General features: G+C 39.8%; 2 protein-coding genes across 8 annotated transcripts in view; both read left to right on the forward strand.

Moving 5' to 3' along the window:
* Positions 1–5503, forward strand: part of FMO2 (flavin containing dimethylaniline monoxygenase 2) — a 41604-nt gene extending 36101 nt beyond the window's left edge. For both annotated transcript variants that reach the window (XM_070768141.1, XM_070768142.1), the window contains exons 7-9: positions 443–795; positions 3520–3592; positions 4571–5503. In XM_070768141.1, the coding sequence (XP_070624242.1) occupies positions 443–795; positions 3520–3592; positions 4571–4916 (772 nt within the window). In that variant the 3' untranslated portion in view covers positions 4917–5503. The remainder of the gene's footprint in view (positions 1–442; positions 796–3519; positions 3593–4570) is intronic.
* Positions 5504–13930: 8427 nt separating this feature from the next.
* Positions 13931–27117, forward strand: part of FMO1 (flavin containing dimethylaniline monoxygenase 1) — a 47427-nt gene continuing 34240 nt past the window's right edge. Inside the window, exons 1-3 of one of the 6 annotated variants that reach the window (XM_070768145.1) lie at positions 13931–14064; positions 19237–22267; positions 22351–22433. The gene's annotated coding sequence lies outside the window, so the exon portion shown is untranslated. Of the gene's footprint in view, positions 14065–19236; positions 22500–27117 lie in introns of all 6 variants that reach the window. The other 5 variants (XM_070768146.1, XM_070768147.1, XM_070768148.1 and 2 more) reach the window with 5 other exon arrangements.

Raw genomic sequence — 27117 nt, forward strand, 5'->3', positions numbered from 1 at the left:
AATGTTTTCTTCCTTATGATTAGATAGAGATTAAATGAAACAGCAAGATAATTAAAGGTATAAAACATAAAGCAACAGTGGAAATATCAGCAGGATAATGACAACTGGAATACTCGGGAATTGATCACAGGCTTTGGCATTTTGTCTAAATCCTTAGGATGTCTCTTTTTTTGCAATGTGCTTTGCCCACATCATCTACATGCATGTTTTCCTTATTTGTTGAAGGAAGAGATATGTGACATGTGAATAAAGTCTCGTGTGACATGAGAATAAAGTCTGAGAGTAAAGCTTGGGGTAGGCCAAGTTAGAAAGTCAAGTTAGAAAGTTTTACAAATATTTCAGAAACCACTCTTTTCTCAGATCCAACCCCATAAAATATTAACAGAGTTCAAAACTCCTCATTAAATACTCCTTTCTGAGTGTTTTCTTCTGCGTGTTTCAGATACCTTGTTAAAGAGCCTGTCGTAAATGATGATCTTCCAAGTCGTATACTCTATGGAGCCATCAAGGTGAAATCAAGAGTGAAAGAACTCACAGAAACATCTGCCATCTTTGAAGATGGAACAGTGGAAGAGAACATTGACATCATTGTCTTTGCAACAGGATATACTGTTTCTTTTCCCTTCCTTGAAGATCTTGTTAAAGTAGAGAATAATATGGTCTCGCTGTACAAATTCATGTTCCCTCCTCAATTGGAGAAGTCAACTCTTGCATGCATTGGCCTCATCCAGCCCCTAGGTTCCATTTTCCCAACTATTGAACTTCAAGCTCGTTGGGTAACCAGAGTTTTCAAAGGTAAGTGAGTGGGTTAGCAGGCAGGTGAGTGGCTGAAGGTTTCACACTTGGTGGACTTTGCTCAAAAACAAGTTTAGAAAAGGAGGTTGCCAAAAAGAAGGTTTCCAACCTTGGCTCCTCTCACAAAACTGGCATCCTAAAAAATTAGCAGAGAATTCAAAAAATAACCAATACTGGGATACAAGAATAAATATCCATAATCATTCCTTTAAAATACTAGAAAATTCAGAGAATTTCAATTGGCATAGTGTTAAGTACATATTACTTTTTGTTGGACTAATGAGAGAACAGTGAAGAAGGAAGACATCTATGACTCCAAGTTTTGCCTATAAAATGTTTATAAATTCCTTGGGATATGTGCAAATCAAGAGACCTAGGGCCTACTCCATACTTAACTTCAAATTAACTCTTAATATCTAAGCACCTCAACCTCACAGATCCCTACAAAGCTATAAAATTATTGAAATATTTCTCTCTGAGCATTGTGTAGCACTTTGCACTTCTCAGAAGACTATCTCCCTGATCCCAGGGTTCAATTCAGCTAAACAAAAATTTATTGAATATTCAGCCCTGTGCTGGAACTTGGTGGCATAGAGACAAATTTAAACGGATCATTTCAAGATAGTAAGACAAATGTTTTGTCAGAGGAATGCATGGAGTATTTGGAAAGAAGAGAAACGGTGCTGAGCAACAGCAGAGTGGGGCTGAGGAAGGGCATGTGGTCAAGGAAGACTCCTAGATAGTTGGGTTTGCCAGGTGCAGAAAAAGGAACCCTTAAGTGAGAACACAGGTGTGATATAGATGGAGAGTTACATGCTATCTGATATTCCTAGAACATGGGGTGTGAGGCAGAGAGGGGTGAAAGATTCTTCTTAGAGAGCAAGGGACCAAAACAGAGGAACCTTTTAAGGCACACTAACAAGCTTCAGAGAAGGCAGTGGCACCCCACTCCAGTACTCTTGCCTGGAAGATCCCATGGACAGAGGAGCCTGGTAGGCTGCAGTCCATGGGGTTGCGAAGAGTCGGACACTACTGAAGCGACTTAGCAGGGGCAACAGCAGCAACAAGCTTGAATACAAAATATAGATCAGCTCTTTCCTAATTTCTTGTTGTTATTTAGTCTCTAAGTCATGTTCAACTCTTGTGACTCTATAGACTGTACCCTGCCAGGCTTCTGTGTCCATGGAATTTCCCAGGCAAGAATACTGGAGTGGGTTGCCATTTCCTTCTCCAAAAGATCTTCCCAATCCAGGGATCAAACCTGCGTCTCCTGCATTGTGGGCAAATTCTTTGCTGCTGAGCCACCTGAAGCTCCTTCCCAAATTTAGCTGGTAGACCCAAAACCATCCAGTGGACCCTTAGGAACCCTGATTAAGTCTGGCCTGAGGACCTAGAGTCTCCACTTAAGAAAGCTCTTCTGCCAGAGGACCCAATGAAAGGTTCTAAGTAAAGACCAGACATTATCAGATTTACATTTTTGGTAGATTATTTCAGCATTAGTGTGAAAGATAGATTTGAAAGGCAAAAGGAATAGAGTCTCAGAGACTAGTGAGAAGGCTGTGTAATCGTCTATACTAAAACATGATACAACCTCAGCCAGGCAAAGAGACAACGTGGAGAAGAGAAATAGTTAAGGATAAAACCAGCAGGACATAATAATTGGCTCCAAGAAGAAAAATTAGAGGAAAAGAGCAGAATCACAGGTGACTTGCAGATCTCAGGTAGTGGAAACTGGATTGAAAGTGGTGTTGTGATGAGGGGAGGCATGTGGAAGAGTATGCAAGCCTAAGCAGGAGGACTTCAGTGATAAGCTCAATTTTGGACTCATTGAATCTGAGATGTCTGATGACTAGCCATATCCAGGGAGTGTTAGTTCTTCAGTCACGTCCGACTCTTTGCAACCCCATGGACTGTAGCCCACCAGGTTCCTCTGTCCATGGAATTCTCCAGGCAAGAATACTGGAGTGGGGAGCCATTCCCTTCTCCAAGGGATCTTCCTGACCCATGGATCAAACCTGGGTCTCCTGCACCACAGGCAGATTCTTTACTGTCTGAGCCCCCAGGGAGCCAAAAAAAGTGAAAGTGTTAGTTGCTCAGTCATGTCGGATTCTATGCAGCCCCATAGACTGTAGCCTGCCAGAGAGACTGACCATTTTTCAGCGTGTCTGAAGCTCCAGGGACACTTGTGACACAGATGGACCCCCAAGCACACAGTGAGAACTCACATCAATCTTTCTCCATCCCCACTGCCCCACCCTAGCTTGTGCCACTCTCTCCCTCATCTGCTTTACTTCACAGCCTCTTAACTGGTCTTGCTTCCTTTAAACTCACCTCCCTGGAACCCATTTTCCAAAATTCAACGCCTAGGAGAATCTTTCCAAAAGGCAAACCTGATCAGGTCACTTCCCACGGCTTCCCACCACCTTCAGAATGGAGCTCAAGCCACCTGGCACAGCTCCCTGGCTTCTTAGGCTCACTTTCCCTCTCCAGTTTCCTCTCTTAACTGCCACCACCCCACCTCAGAGTCCATGGTGTAGTCTGGTGAATCCTGGGCAACATTACACAGAACTCAATGTGACTGGCACACGCTGGAGTTCAACAGCACAGCCTCCCTGACTGGTTTAACATGGGTCAGTGGCCAAAATTTACATGTAAGAATCAATTACTAGATAAGGCAATGATACTGATTCAAACCAACTGCTCAACCAACCTTTTATTTTCTAGGCTTATGTACCTTGCCCTCAGAGAGAACTATGATGGAAGACATTATCAAGAGGAATAAAAAAAGAATTGACTTGTAAGAATTTTTTAAAATTCTTTACATAGAACAGTATTGAACTGCTCACAAGAATCACCTAGCTGCTTCTTAAAAATGCAGATTCCTGGGACATAACCCAGACCAACCTAATCAAAATCTGGATGAGACTGGAAATTCATATTTTTGTGTTCTTCCAAGGTGATTCTTATATATGCTAGTTTAAGATCCAACTTCTTAAAAATAATCATTTCACCAAACAAGAACATTTTTCCTTGACATATTTTCATTTGTTTTGTATGATGCCTGTGTTAGATTCTATATCTTCTCACACACTCAGGTGGTAGCCTGAGTATCTCTGGAAAGTTAGCTGGGGGAACTCCCATCAAAGCAAATTAGAAAGGAGTTGATATGGAATGAAAGTCGAGGATTTATACTTTGTGACACAGTAGAATCCATAAGTGATCTTAAGGATCCATTAAGAATCCATTCCATAAGGAATCCACAAAATTCCATAAGTGATTAAGTATATTGGAAGGTTTACTCGGGGGCCTTACATCACATGTAGGGATTATCTCACTTTCAAGTTCTAATTCATCTATTATATGCCAACCAGAGTGCCAGATACTTTAATAATTTAATAAGAAAATATTAAGCATCTCTTCTGTGCAAGACACCGAGCTACACTTTCATCTGTAATCTGGTGAATCTTTGCAACAATCCTGACTAGTTTAACTTGCCAGAAGATTTGTAGCTGCTTGCTAAATACCAAATAATAATAATGGTTATAAATCCCATCACATTCCTAGAACTTCCATGAATTCAGGCTTATTTATTTTATATCCTACTCTCAATTTGAGATGTGGGTCTCCTGATGAAATAAACTAACACTTGCCACCAGAGTCATTCAAAACTCATGTATTCATTCATTCCTCTCTCCATTCTTTCAGCAGCTATTGAATACCTAATGTTCTTATATAACTTAGAATATTTTGTGACTGTCTTTTTTTCTACATTAAGGTTTGGAGAGAGCAATAGCCAGATACTGCAGACCAATCACATCGAATACTTGGACGAGCTCGCTGTAGAGATAGGTGTGAAGCCAGACATCCTTTCTCTCTTGCTAAAAGATCCTAAACTGGCTGTGAAACTCTACTTTGGGCCATGCAACCCCTATCAGTATCGCCTGGTTGGGCCTGGGCAGTGGAATGGAGCCAGGAATGCCATCTTCACCCAGAAACGAAGGATACTGAAGCCTTTAAAGACACGGGCTATCAAAACCTCATCAACTTTCCCAGTTTCCTTCCTACTGAAAATCCTGGGGCTTCTTGCTGTTGTGGTGGCCTTTTTCTCCCAACTTCAGTGATTTTAATCTATCAGCATAATGCTTTAAGTTTTAATAGCAGTCAGTACCTCTTAAAGAAAAAAAAAAAACTAAAAGAAAAAATATTAAATCTAAAGTCTAAATTTTAGAGTTGGAAAGAACACAGAGAGAGAAAGAGTTAGAAGAATTAGGTATAAAATGTATAAAACCAAAATTGTGTCATGAAATTTCTTTGCCATCCATCCTTCCCTCAAACTCACCAGACTCTCCAAAAAAAAAAAAAAAAAATCAATATAGTAACACTGGCTGAATAGTGCTGCCAAGCCTGAATAAAGGAGAGCCATGTGGAAAAATAGTAGAATTACACAGGATGAAAAGCACCCGTGGTTTAAATTATTGGAAAATTTAAACAATGTGTAAATATTTAAATTTCTGCATGTTGTTCTTGATAATCCTCTTAGCCAAACTTTATTTGGTCACAAAGTTCTCAAATGTTAAGTCAGGCTCCATTTGCTTCATGGAGAATCACTCAAAAATACCAGAGGGAAAAAAAAAATGAGAGGATAGACTTAGAAAACAGCAACATTCGGACAGGTTTTTAGGGCCTCACATTAAAAGCTGAGCAAACAGCCACTTTTCTTATATTTGTCTTATATTTTTGAAGGGCTTCTCTGGTGGCTCAGGCAGTAAAGAATTTGCCTGCAGGAAACACAAAAACGGTGTATAAACTCGAACCCAAAACAATAAAGTAAATGGCAACGGGAACATACTTATCAGTAATTACCTTAAATGTAAATGGGTTGAATGCCCCAACCAAAAGACAAAGACTGGCTGAATGGATACAAAAACAAGACCCCTACATATGTTGTCTACAAGAGACCCACCTCAAAACAGGGGACACATACAGACTGAAAGTGAAGGGCTGGAAAAAGATTTTCCATGCAAATAGGGACCAAAAGAAAGCAGGAGTAGCAATACTCATATCAGATAAAATAGACTTTAAAACAAAGGCTGTGAAAAGAGACAAAGAAGGTCACTACATAATGATCAAAGGATCAATCCAAGAAGAAGATATAACAATTATAAATATATATGCACCCAACACGGGAGCACCACAGTACGTGAGACAAATGCTAACAAGTATGAAAGGAGAAATTAACAATAACACAATAATAGTGGGAGACTTTAATACCCCACTCACACCTATGGATAGATCAACTAAACAGAAAATTAACAAGGAAACACAAACTTTAAACGATACAATAGACCAGTTAGACCTAATTGATATCTATAGGTCATTTCACCCCAAAACAATGAATTTCACCTTTTTCTCAAGCGCACATGGAACCTTCTCCAGGATAGATCACATCCTGGGCCATAAAGCTAGCCTTGGTAAATTCAAAAAAATAGAAATCATTCCAAGCATTTTTTCTGACCACAATGCAGTAAGATTAGATCTCAATTACAGGAGAAAAACTATTAAAAATTCCAACATATGGAGGCTGAACAACACGCTGCTGAATAACCAACAAATCACAGAAGAAATCAAAAACGAAATCAAAATTTGCATAGAAACGAATGAAAATGAAAACACAACAACCCAAAACCTGTGGGACACGGTAAAAGCAGTCCTAAGGGGAAAGTTCATAGCAATACAGGCACACCTCAAGAAACAAGAAAAAAGTCAAATAAATAACCTAACTCTACACCTAAAGCAACTAGAAAAGGAAGAAATGAAGAACCCCAGGGTTAGTAGAAGGAAAGAAATCTTAAAAATTAGAGCAGAAATAAATGCAAAAGAAACAAAAGAGACTATAGCAAAAATCAACAAAACCAAAAGCTGGTTCTTTGAAAGGATAAATAAAATTGACAAACCATTAGCCAGACTCATCAAGAAACAAAGGGAGAAAAATCAAATCAACAAAATTAGAAACGAAAATGGAGAGATCACAACAGACAACACAGAAATACAAAGGATCATAAGAGACTACTATCAACAATTATATGCCAATAAAATGGACAACGTGGAAGAAATGGACAAATTCTTAGAAAAGTACAACTTTCCAAAACTGGACCAGGAAGAAATAGAAAATCTTAACAGACCCATCACAAGCATGGAAATTGAAACTGTAATCAAAAATCTTCCAGCAAACAAAAGCCCCGGTCCAGACGGCTTCACAGCTGAATTCTACCAAAAATTTAGAGAAGAGCTAACACCTATCCTGCTCAAACTCTTCCAGAAAATTGCAGAGGAAGGTAAACTTCCAAACTCATTCTATGAGGCCACCATCACCCTAATACCAAAACCTGACAAAGATCCCACAAAAAAAGAAAACTACAGGCCAATATCACTGATGAACATAGATGCAAAAATCCTTAACAAAATTCTAGCAATCAGAATCCAACAACACATTAAAAAGATCATACATCACGATCAAGTGGGCTTTATCCCAGGGATGCAAGGATTCTTCAATATCCGCAAATCAATCAATGTAATACACCACATTAACAAATTGAAAAATAAAAACCATATGATTATCTCAATAGATGCAGAGAAAGCCTTTGACAAAATTCAACACCCATTTATGATAAAAACTCTCCAGAAAGCAGGAATAGAAGGAACATACCTCAACATAATAAAAGCTATATATGACAAACCCACAGCAAACATTATCCTCAATGGTGAAAAATTGAAAGCATTTCCTCTAAAGTCAGGAACAAGACAAGGGTGCCCACTTTCACCATTACTATTCAACATAGTTTTGGAAGTTTTGGCCACAGCAATCAGAGCAGAAAAAGAAATAAAAGGAATCCAAATTGGAAAAGAAGAAGTAAAACTCTCACTATTTGCAGATGACATGATCCTCTACATAGAAAACCCTAAAGAGTCCACCAGAAAATTACTAGAAATAATCAATGACTACAGTAAAGTTGCAGGATATAAAATCAACACACAGAAATCCCTTGCATTCCTATACACTAATAATGAGAAAACAGAAAGAGAAATTAAGGAAACAATTCCATTCACCATTGCAATGGAAAGAATAAAATACTTAGGAATATATCTACCTAAAGAAACTAAAGACCTATATATAGAAAACTATAAAACACTGGTGAAAGAAATCAAAGAGGACACTAATAGATGGAGAAATATACCATGTTCATGGATTGGAAGAATCAATATAGTGAAAATGAGTATACTACCCAAAGCAATTTATAGATTCAACGCAATCCCTATCAAGCTACCAACAGTATTCTTCACAGAGCTAGAACAAATAATTTCACAATTTGTATGGAAATACAAAAAACCTCGAATAGCCAAAGCGACCTTGAGAAAGAAGAATGGAACTGGAGGAATCAACCTACCTGACTTCAGGCTCTACTACAAAGCCACAGTTATCAAGACAGTATGGTACTGGCACAAAGACAGAAATATTGATCAATGGAATAAAATAGAAAGCCCAGAGATAAATCCACGCACATATGGACACCTTATCTTCGACAAAGGAGGCAAGAATATACAATGGATTAAAGACAATCTCTTTAACAAGTGGTGCTGGGAAATCTGGTCAACCACTTGTAAAAGAATGAAACTGGACCACTTTCTAACACCATACACAAAAATAAACTCAAAATGGATTAAAGATCTAAACGTAAGACCAGAAACTATAAAACTCCTAGAGGAGAACATAGGCAAAACACTCTCCGACATACATCACAGCAGGATCCTCTATGACCCACCTCCCAGAATATTGGAAATAAAAGCAAAAATAAACAAATGGGACCTAATTAACCTTAAAAGCTTCTGCACATCAAAGGAAACTATTAGCAAGGTGAAAAGACAGCCTTCAGAATGGGAGAAAATAATAGCAAATGAAGCAACCGACAAACAACTAATCTCAAAAATATACAAGCAACTCCTACAGCTCAACTCCAGAAAAATAAATGACCCAATCAAAAAATGGGCCAAAGAACTAAATAGACATTTCTCCAAAAAAGACATACAGATGGCTAACAAACACATGAAAAGATGCTCAACATCACTCATTATCAGAGAAATGCAAATCAAAACCACTATGAGGTACCATTTCACACCAGTCAGAATGGCTGCGATCCAAAAGTCTACAAGCAATAAATGCTGGAGAGGGTGTGGAGAAAAGGGAACCCTCTTACACTGTTGGTGGGAATGCAAACTAGTACAGCCACTATGGAGAACAGTGTGGAGATTCCTTAAAAAACTGGAAATAGAACTGCCTTATGATCCAGCAACCCCACTGCTGGGCATACACACTGAGGAAACCAGAAGGGAAAGAGACACGTGTACCCCAATGTTCATCGCAGCACTGTTTATAATAGCCAAGACATGGAAGCAACCTAGATGTCCATCAGCAGATGAATGGATAAGAAAGCTGTGGTACATATACACAATGGAGTATTACTCAGCCATTAAAAAGAATACATTTGAATCAGTTCTAATGAGGTGGATGAAACTGGAGCCTATTATACAGAGTGAAGTAAGCCAGAAGGAAAAACATAAATACAGTATACTAACGCATATATATGGAATTTAGAAAGATGGTAACAATAACCCGGTGTACGAGACAGCAAAAGAGACACTGATGTATAGAACAGTCTTATGGACTCTGTGGGAGAGGGAGAGGGTGGGAAGATTTGGGAGAATGGCAATGAAACATGTAAAATATCATGTAGGAAACGAGTTGCCAGTCCAGGTTCGATGCACGATGCTGGATGCTTGGGGCTGGTGCACTGGGACGGCCCAGAGGGATGGTATGGGGAGGGAGGAGGGAGGAGGGTTCGGGATGGGGAACACATGTATACCTGTGGTGGATTCATTTTGATATTTGGCAAAACTAATACAATTATGTAAAGTTTAAAAATAAAATAAAATTGGAAGAAGAAAAAAAAAAAAAAAGAATTTGCCTGCAATGCGGGAGACCTGGGTTTGATCCCTGGGTAGGAAGATCTTCTGAAGGGAATGGCTACCCACCCCAGTTTTCTTGCCTGGAGAATTCCATGGACAGAGGAGCCTGGCGGGCTACAGTCCATGGAGTCACAAAGAATTGGACACAAGTGAGCGACTAACACTTTCACTTCACTATATTCTGATAGAGACACTGCTGTAAAATTAAAAATAAGCATACCATAATAGACAGATAGATGTATTTATAATATTACCATACATATAATATGTATTTACCATATATATATTGAGAGAGAGACTACTTATCATATAACAATGTGCACATTGTGTATATTATTTCATTTAATTCTCACGACAATTGCATGAGATGGGTGCAGCTCTTGTACCCATTTTACAGGCTATGAAACTGAGACTCAGGTAACATGCCCAGGGCCATCCATCTTGTGATGGAGCTGGAATTGGAACTCAGGTTTGCCTGACTCCAGAACTGAATATCATAACCTTGCCCCATAATACTTATTTACAAAAACCTCTACTATTAACAAAATACTAAAGTTCTATTTATAATCACATATGTATTACTTTTGTGGGTCCTTTACATAGAAAACAATACTCTTCTCACAAATAAGATCTGATTAATTTTATTTATAATATTTGGATTATATTTTAGCTAGGTCTAAAATTTGAAGGAATTTACAACAAAATAAATGCTTATATAATAACATTAAAGATAATCATTTACATTTTCAAAAAACAAGTGTTAAGGGAAAAAAAGTATATTTCCCAAGTAGATGAAAAGTATTTTAATGACTGGGCCTTGTATTTAGCTCTAACTAACTAATAACCAAGGCAAAAAGCAAAACAGTATGTAATCTTTGTCATCTGATAAAAGCAAGCATACCAGCTTGTTAGGAGAGACAGACATTTGCTTAGAACTGAACTTTAAAAATGTCACAAGCAATTCAATGTCAATAGATATTGAGCAACATAATAGATAAATATCTGGTTATAAAACATTCATCACAGCCGTTATTTCTACAAATTGTGCTTTGGGAGATTAAACCATGTCACAAGCCCAGAACAAGACCTTCAAATATAGCAGAAAGGTCAGAGATTCAAGATTTAGACAAATTTCTCCTTTTATTCCTCCAAAGCCTTTGGGGTCACCACTCTTCACTTGGCCTAGATTTCTTTCTCAAGTGCCCAGAACAGTGTGATGGCAATCCTGTCAGTGGAAACTCTTTAAAGGCTATTGAAATGATACCAGCCTTTAAATACAGGTGGTGTTGTTTTTTTTCATTGCTCCTATAAGCAGATTCCTTTGAAAAAGTGTATATGGTATATATACTCAGTTATCAATTAAAAACCAATTACCTTGCTAATTATTAAAAATCACTTACAAGCCATTATATTAGTAATAATAATAGAATGGAATTTATCAAGGCTTTATAGCAAGAGTAGGCAAACTACTGCCTGTAGGTCAAAACCAGCCCACTACTTAGATCTGTAAATGAAGTTTCACCGGAACACAGCCATTCCGTTTCACTGATTGTCTGTGGCTGCTTTGAAGCTGAAATGACAGCGTTGAGTAGTTGCTAACAAAAACAGTATGGCTCACAAAGCCTAAAATATTTACAGAAAGTTTGTAAATACAGAAAGCTTGCCAGCCCCTGCTTTGTAATGTGCAAAGCTTTGCCCTAATTGTTTTTTCATAACTCACTCATCATTACCACTACCCAGTGAAATGACTATGGTTATTATTCTATTTCTATAGTGGAAGATTGAGAATCAATTGTCAGGTCGATGCTGAATCAGTGGGGTGGCAGGGAATAATACCATTAGCACAAAATTGTTATTCAATTTACATTCTTGAAAATGTTTAGAAAGAAGATAATCACTTGAAATCATTCCAAGTATTCTGGTGCATTTTTTAAACATAAATAGTTCATATCCAGAGCCTGAGATTGATTAAGGAAGACTCATTCAAGTCTGTTCCTTTGCCTCTGTACATCCTGAAACATGAAAGTATCCTAGATAAACAAACCATCTAAGATAGTTTGTTTCAAACTATGACCCACAGACATTTTCTGCATCAGAATATCTCAGAGAGTTTATAGAAGTGCAGATTCCTGAATAAAATGTAACTGTAATTCAGACCTGCTGGATTAGAATCTCCACTGCAATCTATAGTCTTGATAAATTCTCTGGAGGATTCTTGTGCACATTAAATCTTGGAAACATTGGTTTGAGGCTTCTCAAAAAAACACTGCTTTCAGAGATTAGTCCATGAATTTTTCCCCTCCTAAGGCCCAAATTCCTCCTTAGGTTCAGTCTTACAATTTCTTGCTGTAGAATGTTTGTTCTCCTGAGAAGGATGTTAGCTAGCTACCATCTTCTTGCAAAATCTCTCCCTGTGATGGTTCCCTTTACTAACTTCTGATTTGAACTATTCTTCTCCAGATGATTGGTCCTTGAATTTCCACCCTCAAAGCCAAATGTGTCATATTTGCAGAAAAATAAAGATATTTGAAAAATAAAACTATTGGACCATCATATGTAACAAAATTCCAAGTAATAAAGGTTTTCAAAACTTAATTGAATTATAATCCAGCAGTCACATTATAATGAGGATGGCAAAAGAAGATTCTTCTTCATAACTGGTCTTTCATCCTGGAAGATGTTGCTGCTGGCCTGCAACGCCTTGTACAGAGCTTTTGGCTATTTCCCAAGAGGGAGAATATGTTTACACACAACATACCTCACTTTCTGGTCCAGTCTGCCTTATGACCAGACCAGGGATCAATAAGGCTAAAACAAAGGCTTCTGAGATTGTTGTTGTTCAGTCACCAAGTCATGTCCAACTCTTCAAGACCCCATGGACTGCAGCATGCCAGGCTTCCCTGTCCCTCACCATCTCCCAAAGTTTGCCCAAGTTCATGTCCATTGCATCGTTGATGCCTTCCAGCCATCTCATCCTCCATTGCCCACTTCTCCTTCTGCCTTCAATCTTTCCCAGCATCAGGGTCTTTTCCAATGGGTCAGCTGTTCGCATCAGGTGGCCAAAGTATTGGAGCTTCAGCTTCAGCGTCAGTCCTTCCAACAAATACTCAGGGTTGATTTCCTTTAAGATTGATTTTAAGATTCTAATCTCTAATCCTGAGATTAGATTCTACTTAATTCAGTTTAGGTGCTAGAATGAGATTAAATATGCAAGGGTTTTATTAAGGAAAATGACTGCATGAGAGGAAAGAGAGAGAGCTGTGCAAGAAAAGGCTGAAAGAGTCACTGAACAGCAATGCAAGTCTGACCCTGAATGAAGGAGAGAGGGAAGATGGGTGGATAGAAACATCATAGACTGTTGTGCAGTCTAAAGAGGAATCGGCAGAGCCACTGGGGACACTTCAAGTCATCAGAGAAGCCCTGACTCTCCCGTGAATGAAATGTTTCAGTCTCTGGGCTATGTCATCACCGACTGAAAGCAGCTCATGGGAAAAGTAACCTGAGCATGAGTGCAGCAATGCATCTCAAGTACCGCAGCTAACGCCCTTGGTTAATCACACTCCCTATTGTGAAATATCTATAAAACACATTCTCATGGTTACCATAGGTTCATAATATTATCTTTATATTCTTTACTTAGTTGAATCAGCATTTTTAGATTAATTTACCTAGTTAGTCATCAGTTTCTTCCACAACCAATTCTGAGATATTAGTGTCCCTTCCCCTTGCCCCAAAACTTCCAGTCCCTAAAAGCCCAGACTCAAAGGTGTTTGTGAGAGTACCAACAAGGAGATGCTATGGAGTTCTTTCCTGCTGACACCTGACTCCTTTCCTCAGAAACCTTCAGTGGCTCTCCATCATTTATTATTCAAATTTTCCACACCGGCTGTCACTTCCCTTCCCAGCACTCCTCCCACTGTGATGCCGTCACATCTTCCCTCCAATGTTCTCAACACTGCCTCACTAGCTTCCCTTTCTTCACACTATCTACTCTTGCCTTCCCAATACTCTAGTAAGATCCCATCCTTCCTACAGTGCCAGGTCAAATGCTTTCCCCAGTCCCTCCAGCCAAAATATATCTCCTCCCCCTCTGTATTACCAAACCACTGTTTCAATTTTGCAATAGTGTTTACACTCCTGCCTTTTATTAGATTACTTCTGTAGCTCCTAAAGAAGTCACCTCAGTTTTCTGAGACTGAGTTTTCTCAACTGAGCATAGGAAAGGGGTCAGATGATCACTAATTCCCAGTAAGTATAATATTCTATGGTTTTATCATAATTTGTTAACTGTCAATTTTTTAATAATGGTTAAATAGAATGTCTTTTGTAGTTCACTAGCACTAACAGCATGGCACCCCACTCCAGTACTCTTGCCTGGAGAATCCCATGGACGGAGGAGCCTTGTAGGCTATAGTCCCTCGGGTCGCTAAGAGTCGGACACAACTGAGCGACTTCACTTTCACTTTTCACTTTCATGCATTGGATAAGGAAATGGCAACCCACTCCAGTGTTCTTGCCTGGAGAGTCCCAGGGACAGAGGAGCCTGTTGGGCTGCCGTCTGTGGGGTGGCACAGAGTTGGACACGACTGACACGACTTAGCAGCAGCAGCAGGAGCACTAACAGCAAAGGTGACAATTTTGTGCCAAGAAGCTACCAAACCCAACTTCCAGAAAATACACAGAAAAGGCTGCTTTGGCACTCCTCAGGGCAAAGCAGTAATAGGAATCATATTTTGGAACCAAAGGATCACTGCAAGTCACTGGGTCATTTTAAGGATGGAAGAGACTAAAGAGAATGCTCTCAGACATGAAAACAGAGATTCAAAGAACTCAGGTCACCACCCAGGGCCACATGAATAGTCATGTCTCCTGAATACCAGCTGGTATTGCTTCCTCTATCAGTTCAAACAAAGTGCAATTAAGACAGGCTGCTTTATCTTGTGGGTGAGAAGTATACACCTAAAACTTGTGTTTTCACACCCAGATATCCACCTATATCTGTCATATATTCTGGGAGAGGAATTTTAGTTATAACTATTAAACAGAGCTTTAATTGTTAGACATTCCTATACTTTGGGCTACTAGCCAGTAGAAAGTAATTGATTCTATAGGATCTTAATTTCTCTTATTGTGGAACTACTTCAAGTTTAGCAACCTAAAGAAACTGGAGAAAATAATAAAAAGTCATATATCGGTCATTTATTATGTTCTAAATATTATGAAGAATTCAATTTAATTTCATCATATTTAATCCTCATAGCCTATTTTATATACCGGGAAATTGAGACATAGTGGGCAAAAAGGCTTTTCCAAGTTATGTGGGTTATAAGCAAGCCCATCTGGGTTTTGCTGCCAGAACTGTCTGACTCTGCAGCCTGTGCTAAATGATGATTTGAAGGATGATGAATCAACAAAAAAATCATTTATTATTTCTTCATTTTCCAATGTCCATCTTATATCCAAGGTAAAATATCATGTTAATCAATTTTATCCCCTCTCTACACACCAAGAATGGGGCTGATCCACAAGAGAACTAAGAAGTTGATGAAATGCAAGTTGTCAAGAAGATTCAAAAATAGTTTTAATATATTTGTGTGTCTAATAAAATAACATAAAATTGTATGAATATCTACAGTAAAAAGTATGTTAACTTAGGTATTAAGGTGTCTAAATAAGAATGGGGACAACATTTGTTTGAAAAAAATATTCTTACAAGTGCCTGGGGGCAAAAAAGAGAGACTTGAGTTTGGAGCAAAACGAAATTCTTCAGAAGAGAGAAAGGTTCAGGTTTTTTAAAAGAGGATGGAAGGAAAGAAAATAAGAACAAAAAGAAGAAAAGAACCAGCAGGATAGCAGAATGTTGGGTAGGAGGCCATGTAATCTCTCCTTGTGATTCTTCAGCTAGTCAATAAAGCTATTAAATACACACAAACACACACACACACAAATACTGAGTGGAGCTAGACATTTTGTGGAATAGAGAAGGAGCTAAGCCCTGCACTTACATTGGTTTGGGACAAAAAAGTAATAGCACAGAGTCCAATGCAGACATAGAGAAGACCGTGCAGTGGCTGGGAATACCATGATGAGCAAGAAAAGCCAGATGCACACTTTAAAGATTTAGATAACTGAGTTCTGTAGCACTTACAAAGCACTTCCACAATTATTATCTAACCTAATCCTCACCACAGCCTCACGTGTTAGGCAAAACAAGGATGACTGTTCTACTCGGCACAGAATACTAATGAACCCTGATTTCTCACCAGTGTTCTTTCTGCTTCACCCCTCGCTGCTGTTCTAAATACAGTAAGTCCACTAGATACAAACGAATCCCATTACCAGAGTGCATTGGTAAGTTCAATTTGTTTGTAAGTTCAACCAAGTTAGCTTAGGAGCCCACCAACACAATTGGCTACATAGTACCATACTATAATAGGTTTATTATACTTTTCACACAAATAATACATAAAAAATAAACACAAAAAATAAGAAAAAAAATTTAATCTTATGGTACAGTACCTTGAAAAGCACAGTAGAACCAGTTATATCATCACTGCTTTTATGCTTGCTTCCAGATATCCTGACCTTGAAGTAAAGGTACTGTACTCAGTACTTTGTACAGTAAAGTATACAAAAGCACAACCGCTTGTAGAAAATGCACACATGACAATGTACACCAGACACCTGAACTACCTTACATAATTGGACACACAAATGCACATTTGTGCCTTTGAAAGTTCACAACTTGAAGGTTCCCACATATGTCACCATGTAAACATTTCCCATTAATTACAAACTTCTTAGGCAGTTACAAAATATAATAGCACCTTAAGTGTTATAACAGTTTCTAACTCACTGTTGCAGACTTTCCCACAAAACTTTCATCAAGCTACAAAGACATCTAAGGGAATTTAAAGTGGCTGCTATTTGCTCTCATCCTTAGATGGCAGAGGTGTGAATCACTGATTCACCACTGTTGACAGAGAAAAGACCCATTTCAAGCAAAATAATTGGCCTCAAGTAGGCATGGTACAATTTCCACCTCCCCTTTCAATGCTACTGTTCTGCAGGTGTATTCTCACAAAAAGAAAAACAATCTCAACATGAAAGGCACTTAGGGAATTAACTCCACTTAAGAACACGTGTATTAATATATATATATATATATATATATATATATAGAGAGAGAGAGAGAGAGAGAGAGAGAGAGGCACAGGGGGCTTCTTGATGCTTTTTGTGTGGGGGAGTTGAAGAGTAAGGAGTTGTGACTGTGTTAACTTTTTTAGAGGGAGAAAGAAAAAAATTGCAATGGGTGGTCCAATTTACAACTGGGACTAAAACTGAGTAAATTCTATGCTCTCTTTTAACTTTGAAATTCTGTGACTTTAAATATGAACAGAACAGGGGAAGAAAGGAAGGGAAGTGAGACTTCAGAAGATTATTTAAAAATGCAATGAAAGAGCAAACAAACATCCCTCTAGTGCATCAGTCATTACAAGCAAGGTGTGATGCATTAACAACAAATCCTTAAATCTCAAAACTCTGAAATAAGACAAAGACTATTTCTCTCTCATGCTATATATCCATTGGGAGTTAAGCTCTGCTCATCATAGTTACTCAAAGCATCAAGCTAATGGAACAGCCATGTTGAAAGTTTCTCCTTACCACACTGAAAGAAATGAAAGTTCTATGGGATCTCATGCTGCTGCTGCTGCTGCTGCTGCTGCTGCTGCTAAGTCACTTCAGTCATGTCCAACTCTGTGCAACCCCATAGACGGCAGCCCACCAGGCTCCCCCATCCCTGGGATTCTCCAGGCAAGAACACTGGAGTGGGTTGCCATTTCCTTCTCCAATGCATGAAAGTGAAAAGTGAAAGTGAAGTCGCTCACTCGTGTCTGACTCTTGGCGACCCCACGGACTGCAGCCCACCAGGCTCCTCCATCCACTGGGTTTTTCAGGCAAGAGTACTGGAGTGGGGTGCCATCATACCAGCAATTAAATCCTCTGAGCCCAGAAAAGACACTTGCTACTTTGGTTCATAGTTCACTGACCATGATCAGTCACATGTTCCCAACCAACCACTAACAGACCAAGAAGTTCAATCCTACCATGTACCCACAGAGCAGAAATTCCAAGTTACTTCCTAAAGATCACTGTCATCCACCAGTTCAGTTTCTTAGGGTCTAGGTTTGTTTCAAAAAGGGGCCCGGATAGATTTCACCATTCCAAGGACTCAGCCAGTCAGTCGGTTCAGTCGCTCAGTCGTGTCCGACTCTTTGCGACCCCAAATACCGCAGCACGCCAGGCCTCCCTGTCCAACTCCCAGAGTTCACTCAGACTCACATCCATCGAGCCAGTGATGCCATCCAGCTATCTCATCCTCTATCATTCCCTTCTCCTCCTGCCCCTAATCCCTCCCAGCATCAGGGTCTTTTCCAATGAGTCAACTCTTCACATGAGGTGGCCAGAGGACTGGAGTTTCAGCTTTAGCATCATTCCTTCAAAAGAAATCTCAGAGCTGATCTTCAGAATGGACTGGTTGGATCTCTTTGCAGTCCAAGGGACTCTCAAGAGTCTTCTCCAACACCACAGTTCAAAACCATCAATTCTTCAGCGCTCAGTTTTCTTCACAGCCCAAGTCTCACATCCATACATGACCACTGGAAAAACCATAGCCTTGACTAGACAGACCTTTGTTGGCAAAGTAATGTCTCTGTTTTTCAATATGCTGTCTAGATTGGTCATAACTTTTCTTCAAAGGAGTAAGCATCTTTTAATTTCATGGCTGCAGTCACCATCTGCCGTGATTTTGGAGCCCCCAAAAATAAAGTCTGACACTGTTTCCACTGTTTCCCCATCTATTTCCCATGAAGTGATGGGACCAGATGCCATGATCTTCATTTTCTGAATGTTGAGCTTTAAGCCAACTTTTTCACTCTCCTCTTTCACTTTCATCAAGAGGCTTTTGAGTTCCTCTTCACCTTCTGCCATAAGGGTGGTGTCATCTGCATATCTGAGGTTATTGATATTTCTCCCAGCAAACCTGATTCCAGCTTGTGCTTCTTCCAGCCCAGCATTTCTCATGATGTACTCTGCATATAAGTCAAATAAGCAGGGTGACAATATACAGCCTTAATGTACTCCTTTTCCTATTTGGAACCAGTCTGTTGTTCCGTGTCCAGTTCTAATTGTTGCTTCCTGACCTGCACATAGGTTTCTCAAGAGGCAGGTCAGGTGGTCAGGTATTCCCATCTCTTTCAGAATTTTCCACAGTTTATTGTGATCCACACAGTCAAAGGCTTTGTGGCATAGTCAATAAAGCAGAAATAGATGTTTTTCTGGAGCTCTCTTGTTTTTTCCATGATCCAGCGGATGTTGGCAATTTGATCTCTGGTTCCTCTGCCTTTTCTAAAAAACCAGCTTGAACATCTGGAAGTTCACAGTTCACATATTGCTGAAGCCTGGCTTGGAGAATTTTGAGCACTACTTTCCAAGGCCAGGGGCAGCAGCCGGGAGGAGCAACCCCACGTCCAAGGAGCAGTGGCTGCATGGGTGCAGGAGAGCCTCGAGGAACTATTCCACGTTCAAGGTCATGAGGGGTGACAGTGAGGAGATACCCCTCATCCAAGGTAAGGAGCAGTGGCTGCGCTTTGCTGGAGCAGCCGTGAAGAGATACCCCACGTCCAAGGTAAGAGAAACCCAAGTAAGACGGTAGGTGTTCCAAGAGGGCATCAGAGGGCAGACACACTGAAACCATAATCACAGAAAACTATTCAATCTAATCACACTAGGACCCCAGCCTTGTCTAACTCAATGAAACTAAGCCATGCCCACGGGGACACCCAAGACGGGCAGGTCATGGTGGAGAGGTCTGACAGAACGTGGTCCACTGGAGAAGGGAATGGCAAACCACTTCAGTATTCTTGCCTTGGGAACCCCATGAACAGTATGAAAAGGCAAAATGATAGGATACTGTAAGAGGAACTCCCCAGGTTGGTAGGTGCCTGATATGCTACTGGAGATCAGTGGAGAAATAACTCCAGAAAGAATGAAGGGATGGAGCCAAAGCAAAAACAATACCCAGTTGTGGATGTGACTGGTGATAGAAACAAGGTCTGATGCTATAAAGAGCAATATTGCATAGGAACCTGGAATGTCAGGTCCATGAATCAAGGCAAATTGGAAGTGGTCAAACAGGAGATGGCAAGAGTGAATGTCGACATTCTAGGAATCAGCGAACTAAAATGGACTGGACTGGGTGAATTTAACTCAGATGCCCATTAGATCTACTACTGCGGGCAGGAATCCCTCAGAAGAAATGGAGTAGCCATTGTGGTCAACAAAAGAGTCCAAAATGCAGTACTTGAATGCAATCTCAAAAACAACAGAATGATCTGTTCGTTTCCAAGGCAAACCATTCAATATCACAGTAATCCAAGTCTATGCCCCAACCAGTAACGCTGAAGAAGCTGAAGTTGAACGGTTCTATGAAGACCTACAAAACCTTTTAGAACTAACACCCAAAAAAGATGTCCTTTTCATTATAGGGGACTGGAATGCAAAAGTAGGAAGTCAAGAAATACCTGGAGTAACAGGCAAATTTGGCCTTGGAATACGAAATGAAGCAGGGCAAAGACTAATAGAGTTTTGCCAAGAAAATGCACTGGGCATAGCAAACACCCTCTTCCAAGGCCTCAAGTACAACTAATTGACAATAAACCCTAAAATTAGGAAGAAAAAAAAAAAAAGGAAGGTGCTGTTGAAGGCCAGTCTTTTCATTTTTAATTACTTTAAGTTTCTTGATAATTATGGAAAATGAGATGCTATGATCAATGGCTAGGTTTATACACAACCAACACTATAAAATTTTTGTTTCCATTTATGTTAGCAGCTTGCCTGGTAAGGCCCTGAGACCTCCTTGGTGGGCACCAAAGGTGCATGTACAATCAAGGTAAATGCCTAAGTACTGGAGTTTGAGACATTAATCGTGGTCCTGGCTCTCAAGGTATCCATGACTCAATATCAAACATATTTTGATTTTTAAAAACACACTTGAACTAATAGTTGTCTTGAAGCCTTAATTTTGGGGTAAAAAATAAGCTTTGAAATCATCCAAATACTATCATCTTCATAGCTACAGGAAGGCAGCTGAGCTCAACAAAGCCAATAATGCCATTTTGGCGCCACGTCTTCAGTAAGCCAGAAAAGGCAAAGGGTAAGTGTTGTGAGCCAGCAACAGACCCAATGATACAGAAGGCCCTCTGAATGTAGGGCTAAAGGGTGTAGTGAAACTACATTGAAAATCAAGGGGGAACAACAAAAAAAAAGATTTGTCTTTCCAGAAGCTTCTCCATGCTTCAGTCTTACCAATCAGTTTTGGAGTTTAGTCTCTGTACCTGTGGAAGTCATTTCAATATTGTAAATCAAAAATCAAGACACCTTATCTAGTCTAGCAATAGCATCATCATCATCACCATCACAGCCTCTATACAGATTCATCCATTCCCCACCACAACTGTGTGAGGCAAGTATTATTATGCTTATCTTAAACTGAGGAAATTAAAGGTTTAAAAAATTAAATAATTTTCCCAAGATTACTCTAATAGTGCATGGTGAAACTTTACTTAAACCCAGGACTTCTGATGCCAAATATTGTGCTCCTTCCACACAGTTGTTATATTTCCCAAATGCTTTGGCAATCATCTGCATTCAAGTCTTTAAAGAGGAGAAGCTGGGATAGACATATACATACTACTACATATAAAACAGATAACTAATGGGGACTTACTGTATAACAAAGGGAACTCTACTCAGTACTCTGTACTGCCCTATATGGCAAAAGAATCTAAAAAAGAGTGGCTATATGTAAATGTATAACTGATTCCCTTTGCTGTAAACCTGAAACTGACACAACATTGTGTATCAACTGTACTCCAATGGAAATTAATTTTTTTTAAATAATAAAAACATATAAATAAATTAATTAACAGAAAAAACTGAATACTAATACGGGTGATGTATGATTTGGAAACAATAAGCATTTTCTCTAAATGAGAAATGGATCAAAATGTTTAAAAGTGACTCTTCAGTGTAGCAGCTGTTGTCATAATTGCCTTATTTTATTTATCCCCTCCTCTTTTAAGAATGAAATCTAGGAACAATGAATATGCTGCTGTGACTCCCTAAAATAATTTCTCTTTTGCAGGGAAAAGACTGAGTCTAAAGTACATATCACCAGTATTTATCTTAGCATTTCACTGTTGCAATTAATCAAGTTAAAATATAAGTAATGGCTAAACTTAGATTGCAAATTCTGCATAACATTCTTTATCCTAGACAGGGTTCATCCGGTGTACCCAGGATGCCTAGGACAACATTGGCTCTGGATCATTCAGTTCCATTTCTGCAAACTGTGGCCAGGACTTGGCATCAGGAATTTCAAGTACATAAAGTAAATAACCAGATATAACCTCTGATTCTTTTGCTTTAGGGAGGTGAGGCCCAGATTTTTCCTGTTTTGTTATTGTGCTTCAGGACAGAGTCAACTCAGCAGAATGCCACTCCCTTGATCTGTGGAGAGCTATAAAGTCACTCCCCATCCCAAAGGACAAAGAGGGGTAAGTGCTTGAGTACTTGTATCAGGACGGTAAAGTCAGATAGTATCGAGTCTTCTGTGTACACTGGTAAGTACATTGCTGGGTAGACTACTAACTGGTTAATCAAGGGGAAAACATGTATTCCTAATGCAAAGGGAAATCAGGACTTTTTCTTAAGAGCTTTCATTAATAGCTTATAACTTGGTGTTAGATAATGGTTTGGGGGTTTGTCTACCAAATATTGGCGTGAGCTCAGAGACAGAGGCAATGACCCCTCCCTTTTGAATCTGACCAATTTATGTTGCATGTTGTCTTTTTTTCACTCAGTTAAATTCACAGGAGTATAAATTTTAAGAGTTGCAAAACTCTCTTGTAGATATCCGGTTGAATGCCATCTGATTAACAGATGGAAAGACTGTCTGTCCTTTGTTATTTGCTAGTTTCCGCCCCCCCCCCCCCCCCACTGGAGAAGGCAATGGCACCCCACTCCAGTACTCTTGCCTGGAAAATCCCATGGACGAAGGAGCCTGGTGGGCTGCAGTCCATGGAGTCGCTGAGCGTAGGACACGACTGAGCGACTTCCCTTTCACTTTTCACTTTCATGCACTGGAGAAGGAAATGGCAACCCACTCCAGTGTTCTTGCCTGGAAAATCCCAGGGACGGCAGAGCCTGGTGGGCTGCCATCTACGGGGTCGCACAGAGTCGAACACGACTGAAGTGACTTAGCAGCAGCAGCAGCAGTTTCCCCTCCAGCCAAGGGAATATCTGTGGCCTTGTAACTGGTATGGTGAATTTAGAACCTGGCGGAACTTTTCTTATCAAGTGATTGTGTTTTGGAAGAAGCTGGAGGAGGGGGTAACAGCTGCTGGAGGTTAGAAATCCCAGAGCAGGGGGGATTTCTAACCTCCAGCAGCTGTTTCCCCCTCCTCCAGCCTCTTCCGAAATACAACCACCTGATAAGAAATGTGTGTATATGTCCATGTGTGAGAGAGAGGACAAGAGACACAACACAGGACAGAGAGACAGAAAGAGAGAAAGGGGAAGGGGCGGGTGGGTAATGTACAAATAAAGGAATGGTTACAAGCCTGTCTGGCTTCCCTGGAGGCTCAGAGGCAAAGAATCTGCCTGCCAGTGCAGGAGATGAGAGTTTGATCCCTGGGTTGGGAAAGATCCCCTGGAGAAGGCAATAGCAACCCTCTCCAGTATTCTTGCCTGGGAAATCCCATGGACAGAGGAGCCTGGCAGGCTACAGTCCACGGGGTCACAAAAGAGTCATGACTTAGCAACTAAACAAGAAGCCTGTCAGCACCAGTGAAGATGGTTTCCTTTGAAATACATAGATGAGTCACACCAGAAACCTTTTAACACTGGTTAACTGCTGGACTAGGTATAGGATCGGAGAAGGCAATGGCACCCTACTCCAGTACTCTTGCCTGGAAAATCCCATGGATGGAGGAGCCTGGTGGGCTGCAGTCCATGGAGTCGCAAAGAGTCGGACACGACTGAGCGACTTCACTTTCACTTTTCACTTTCATGCATTGGAGAAGGAAATGGCAACCCACTCCAGTGTTCTTGCCTGGAGAATCCCAGGGATGGGGGAGCCTGGTGGGCTGCGGTCTACGGGGTCGCACAGAGTCGGACGCGACTGAAGCAACTTAGCAGCAGTAGCAGCAGCAGGTATAGGATAGTTTGCATTTCTTGACACCAGTAGACAAGGTCTCCTGATCAATTAAAATATATTCAGAAGGGAAGACTATAACCCAAAGATTCCCAGACTTCCTAGGTTTAAGGGGCTCTTTAGTGTGCAAGTAATTTTGTCACAGGGCCCCCAAGCTATAGTTCCTCTTATTAAATAGTCACATCCAAACAACTTATGTATTTCTTTTCTTTGTATTTGTATTTTTATTCTGTTCTCTGTATTTATATTTTTGTTCTTTTTCAATCAACCTTGTAGTTGTTTGAAATAATAATACACAAACTTAAAGGAAAATGTTATTTTTATTTTATACTTGAATAATCGCAATTACTTAATAATGAGGTGCACACAGCACTGCTCAACTCGGAATCAGATCAAATATTCATTTCCTGTTCTACCTCAACTGTTCACTTTTTAACATTGCAACAGTCAGAAACCTAGCTTTGCAGAGATGTTACATTATGGAATAGAACACATCCCTATATGATATAAAAATTGTGGACTACCTCCAGCTAATACTTTGGTATTCAACAGACATGGAGTATTACTATGCTTTCCTCAAATTTTTAAAATAACTCGGTACCTCTGCACACAATTCTGGGAATGACAGCCCTAGCCTCATGTTCTAACCCCTATATCATCCTAATAAACCAACGGAGGCACTCAGTCTGACTATGGTACATTATATTTTCGCATCTTACTTCTTTTGAAGTAGAGGCAGTGATGTAAAATGCTTAGGAAAACACCAGTGTTTGTTTGTAACCCAGTTGGTTAAAAATTGGTGACTTTGATGTAACCGACAGTAATTTCTCAACTCATTTAGCAATTTTGTGTTGCTTAAGTTATTTTGCTTGATGTTTTTTATAAACTCACTTTCATCCAGTGGACACTTCAATTTGGTCATACTTTTTATTTTTATTACTTCTTTCATATTTAGTCAGCTTTGATGAGGATTTCTTCATTGAAATAATGATGATGGTGATGATACGCTGCTTTTAAAACCTCCGGCAAAGGAATGGCCAAATTTTTATTGTGTATTCACATTAGAAGCAATAGTATTTTTAATATTCATTTTGCATTAGCATGTGAAATAACACTAATCAGTGGCATTAGAGTATTTTTCACCTTAATAAAATTTCCTACCCTGTTATCAATCACTTTGTCTAACCTACAGCAGTCACTGACTAGAAATGATTTTTAGTTAAAAGAAATAATAAAGGCAGACAATACTTTTTCTAAAAAGCACTTACTAATTTTTTTAATCACTTTGGTTTCATAGAAGTATCAATACTTGAAGAAACGGTTGGAAGCATTAATTTTCATTAGCATGTGAATGCAGTAGTCACCTTGAGTGCATATGTGCTCATGTATTCTCATGTTCACTTTTCCAAACATGAGAACAATTCATGTGAGACTATGGACACACACCAAGTAGATCTGAAATGAAAACGTAAAGAAATAGAAAGAAAAGTCCTGAAGGGTGATTTGAAACCTGTTTTTTCTCCTTTTATCTTTTTCTCTCTTTCCCTTTCTCTCATCATCACTTCTTTTATTTCCCTACTCATTTCCTTTACTTGCTAGAACACAATCTTTAGCTATATATTTCTAGTTGCCCCAATACTCTTCTATTCCAAATAAATAAACTCAAAATTGTCAAGGCAGATATCTACAAAAATATCAGATTCAAGAAAATGCTCCTGAATATGTAAAAATAACATAGCAACTTCTATTCTGAGATAAGAATGTCCCAAGTACTGTGCTAAAGTGTTTTACACATCTGTTGATTCATTCTTACAACAGGTTCAACTTCTAGCTATATTTTTTATTTATTTTTATCGGAATATAATTGCTTTACAATGCTGTGTTAGTCTCTGCTGTACAGTGAAATGAATCAGCTATATGTATACATATATCACTTCCCTCTAGGGCCTCCCTCCCTGCTCTCCCGAACATCCCATCCATCTAGGTCACCACAAAGCGCCAAACTGAGTTCCCTGTGCTATACAGCCAGTTTTTGCTAGTTATGTATTTTGAGAAGGCAATGGCAACCCACTCCAGTACTCTTGCCTGGAAAAATCCTATTGACGGATGAGTCTGGTAGGCTGCAGTCCATGGGGTCGCTATGAGTCGGACACGACTGAGCGACTTCCCTTTCACTTTTCACTTTCATGCATTGGAGAAGGAAATGGCAACCCACTCCAGTGTTCTTGCCTGGAGAATCCCAGGGACGGGGAAGCCTGGTGGGCTGCCATCTATGGGGTCGCACAGAGTCAGACAAGACTGAAGTGACTTAGCAGCAGCAGCAGTGTATATATGTTCTTGCCCGGGACAGAGGAGCCTGGAAGGCTACAGTCCATGGGGTCACAAAGAGTCAGAAAAAAACCGCCATGCACACAGCAACACGCCAACCAAGTGTATATATATATGTCAGTCGCAACTAGCTTCATTTTAGAAGGAAACTGAGACACAGAAACAAATTACTTGTATAACATCATACTGCTGGCAATTAGCCAACACTAAACTTCCAGCTCAGGTCTGACTCCCAAGTACCCTGCTGCTGCTGCTGGTAAGTCACTCCAGTCGTGTCTGACTCTGTGTGACCCCATATATGGCAGCCCACCAGGCTCGCCCGTCCCTGGGATTCTCCAGGCAAGACCCAAGTACCCTACTTTCCCATAAAAAATCCAGAGTGATGTTTACTTCTACAAAAAGGCTGGCTGCATCTGGCTCACACTGAGTAGCAGTTATGACCTGGGGAGGGACTTTCTATGGATTGTACATTTGATAGAAAGTCATTTTGAGGACAGACTGTCTGACCCAGGATATTAGCTCCCAGAAGATATTTACTCAATTATTTTTTTAATTAAAAAGATATAAGGTGATGAATTAATTCATTGTACCTGTCAGGAAATCAACCCATTGCCAAATATTTATGCAACTACTGTCCAGGCCAAGCATGCAGCTAGATGCTATGAGAAAATAAGAGACTAGTCACAGAAAATGGCCTT

The sequence above is a fragment of the Bos indicus genome, chromosome 16, assembly GCF_029378745.1.
Source record: "Bos indicus isolate NIAB-ARS_2022 breed Sahiwal x Tharparkar chromosome 16, NIAB-ARS_B.indTharparkar_mat_pri_1.0, whole genome shotgun sequence".
Taxonomy (NCBI): domain Eukaryota; kingdom Metazoa; phylum Chordata; class Mammalia; order Artiodactyla; family Bovidae; genus Bos; species Bos indicus.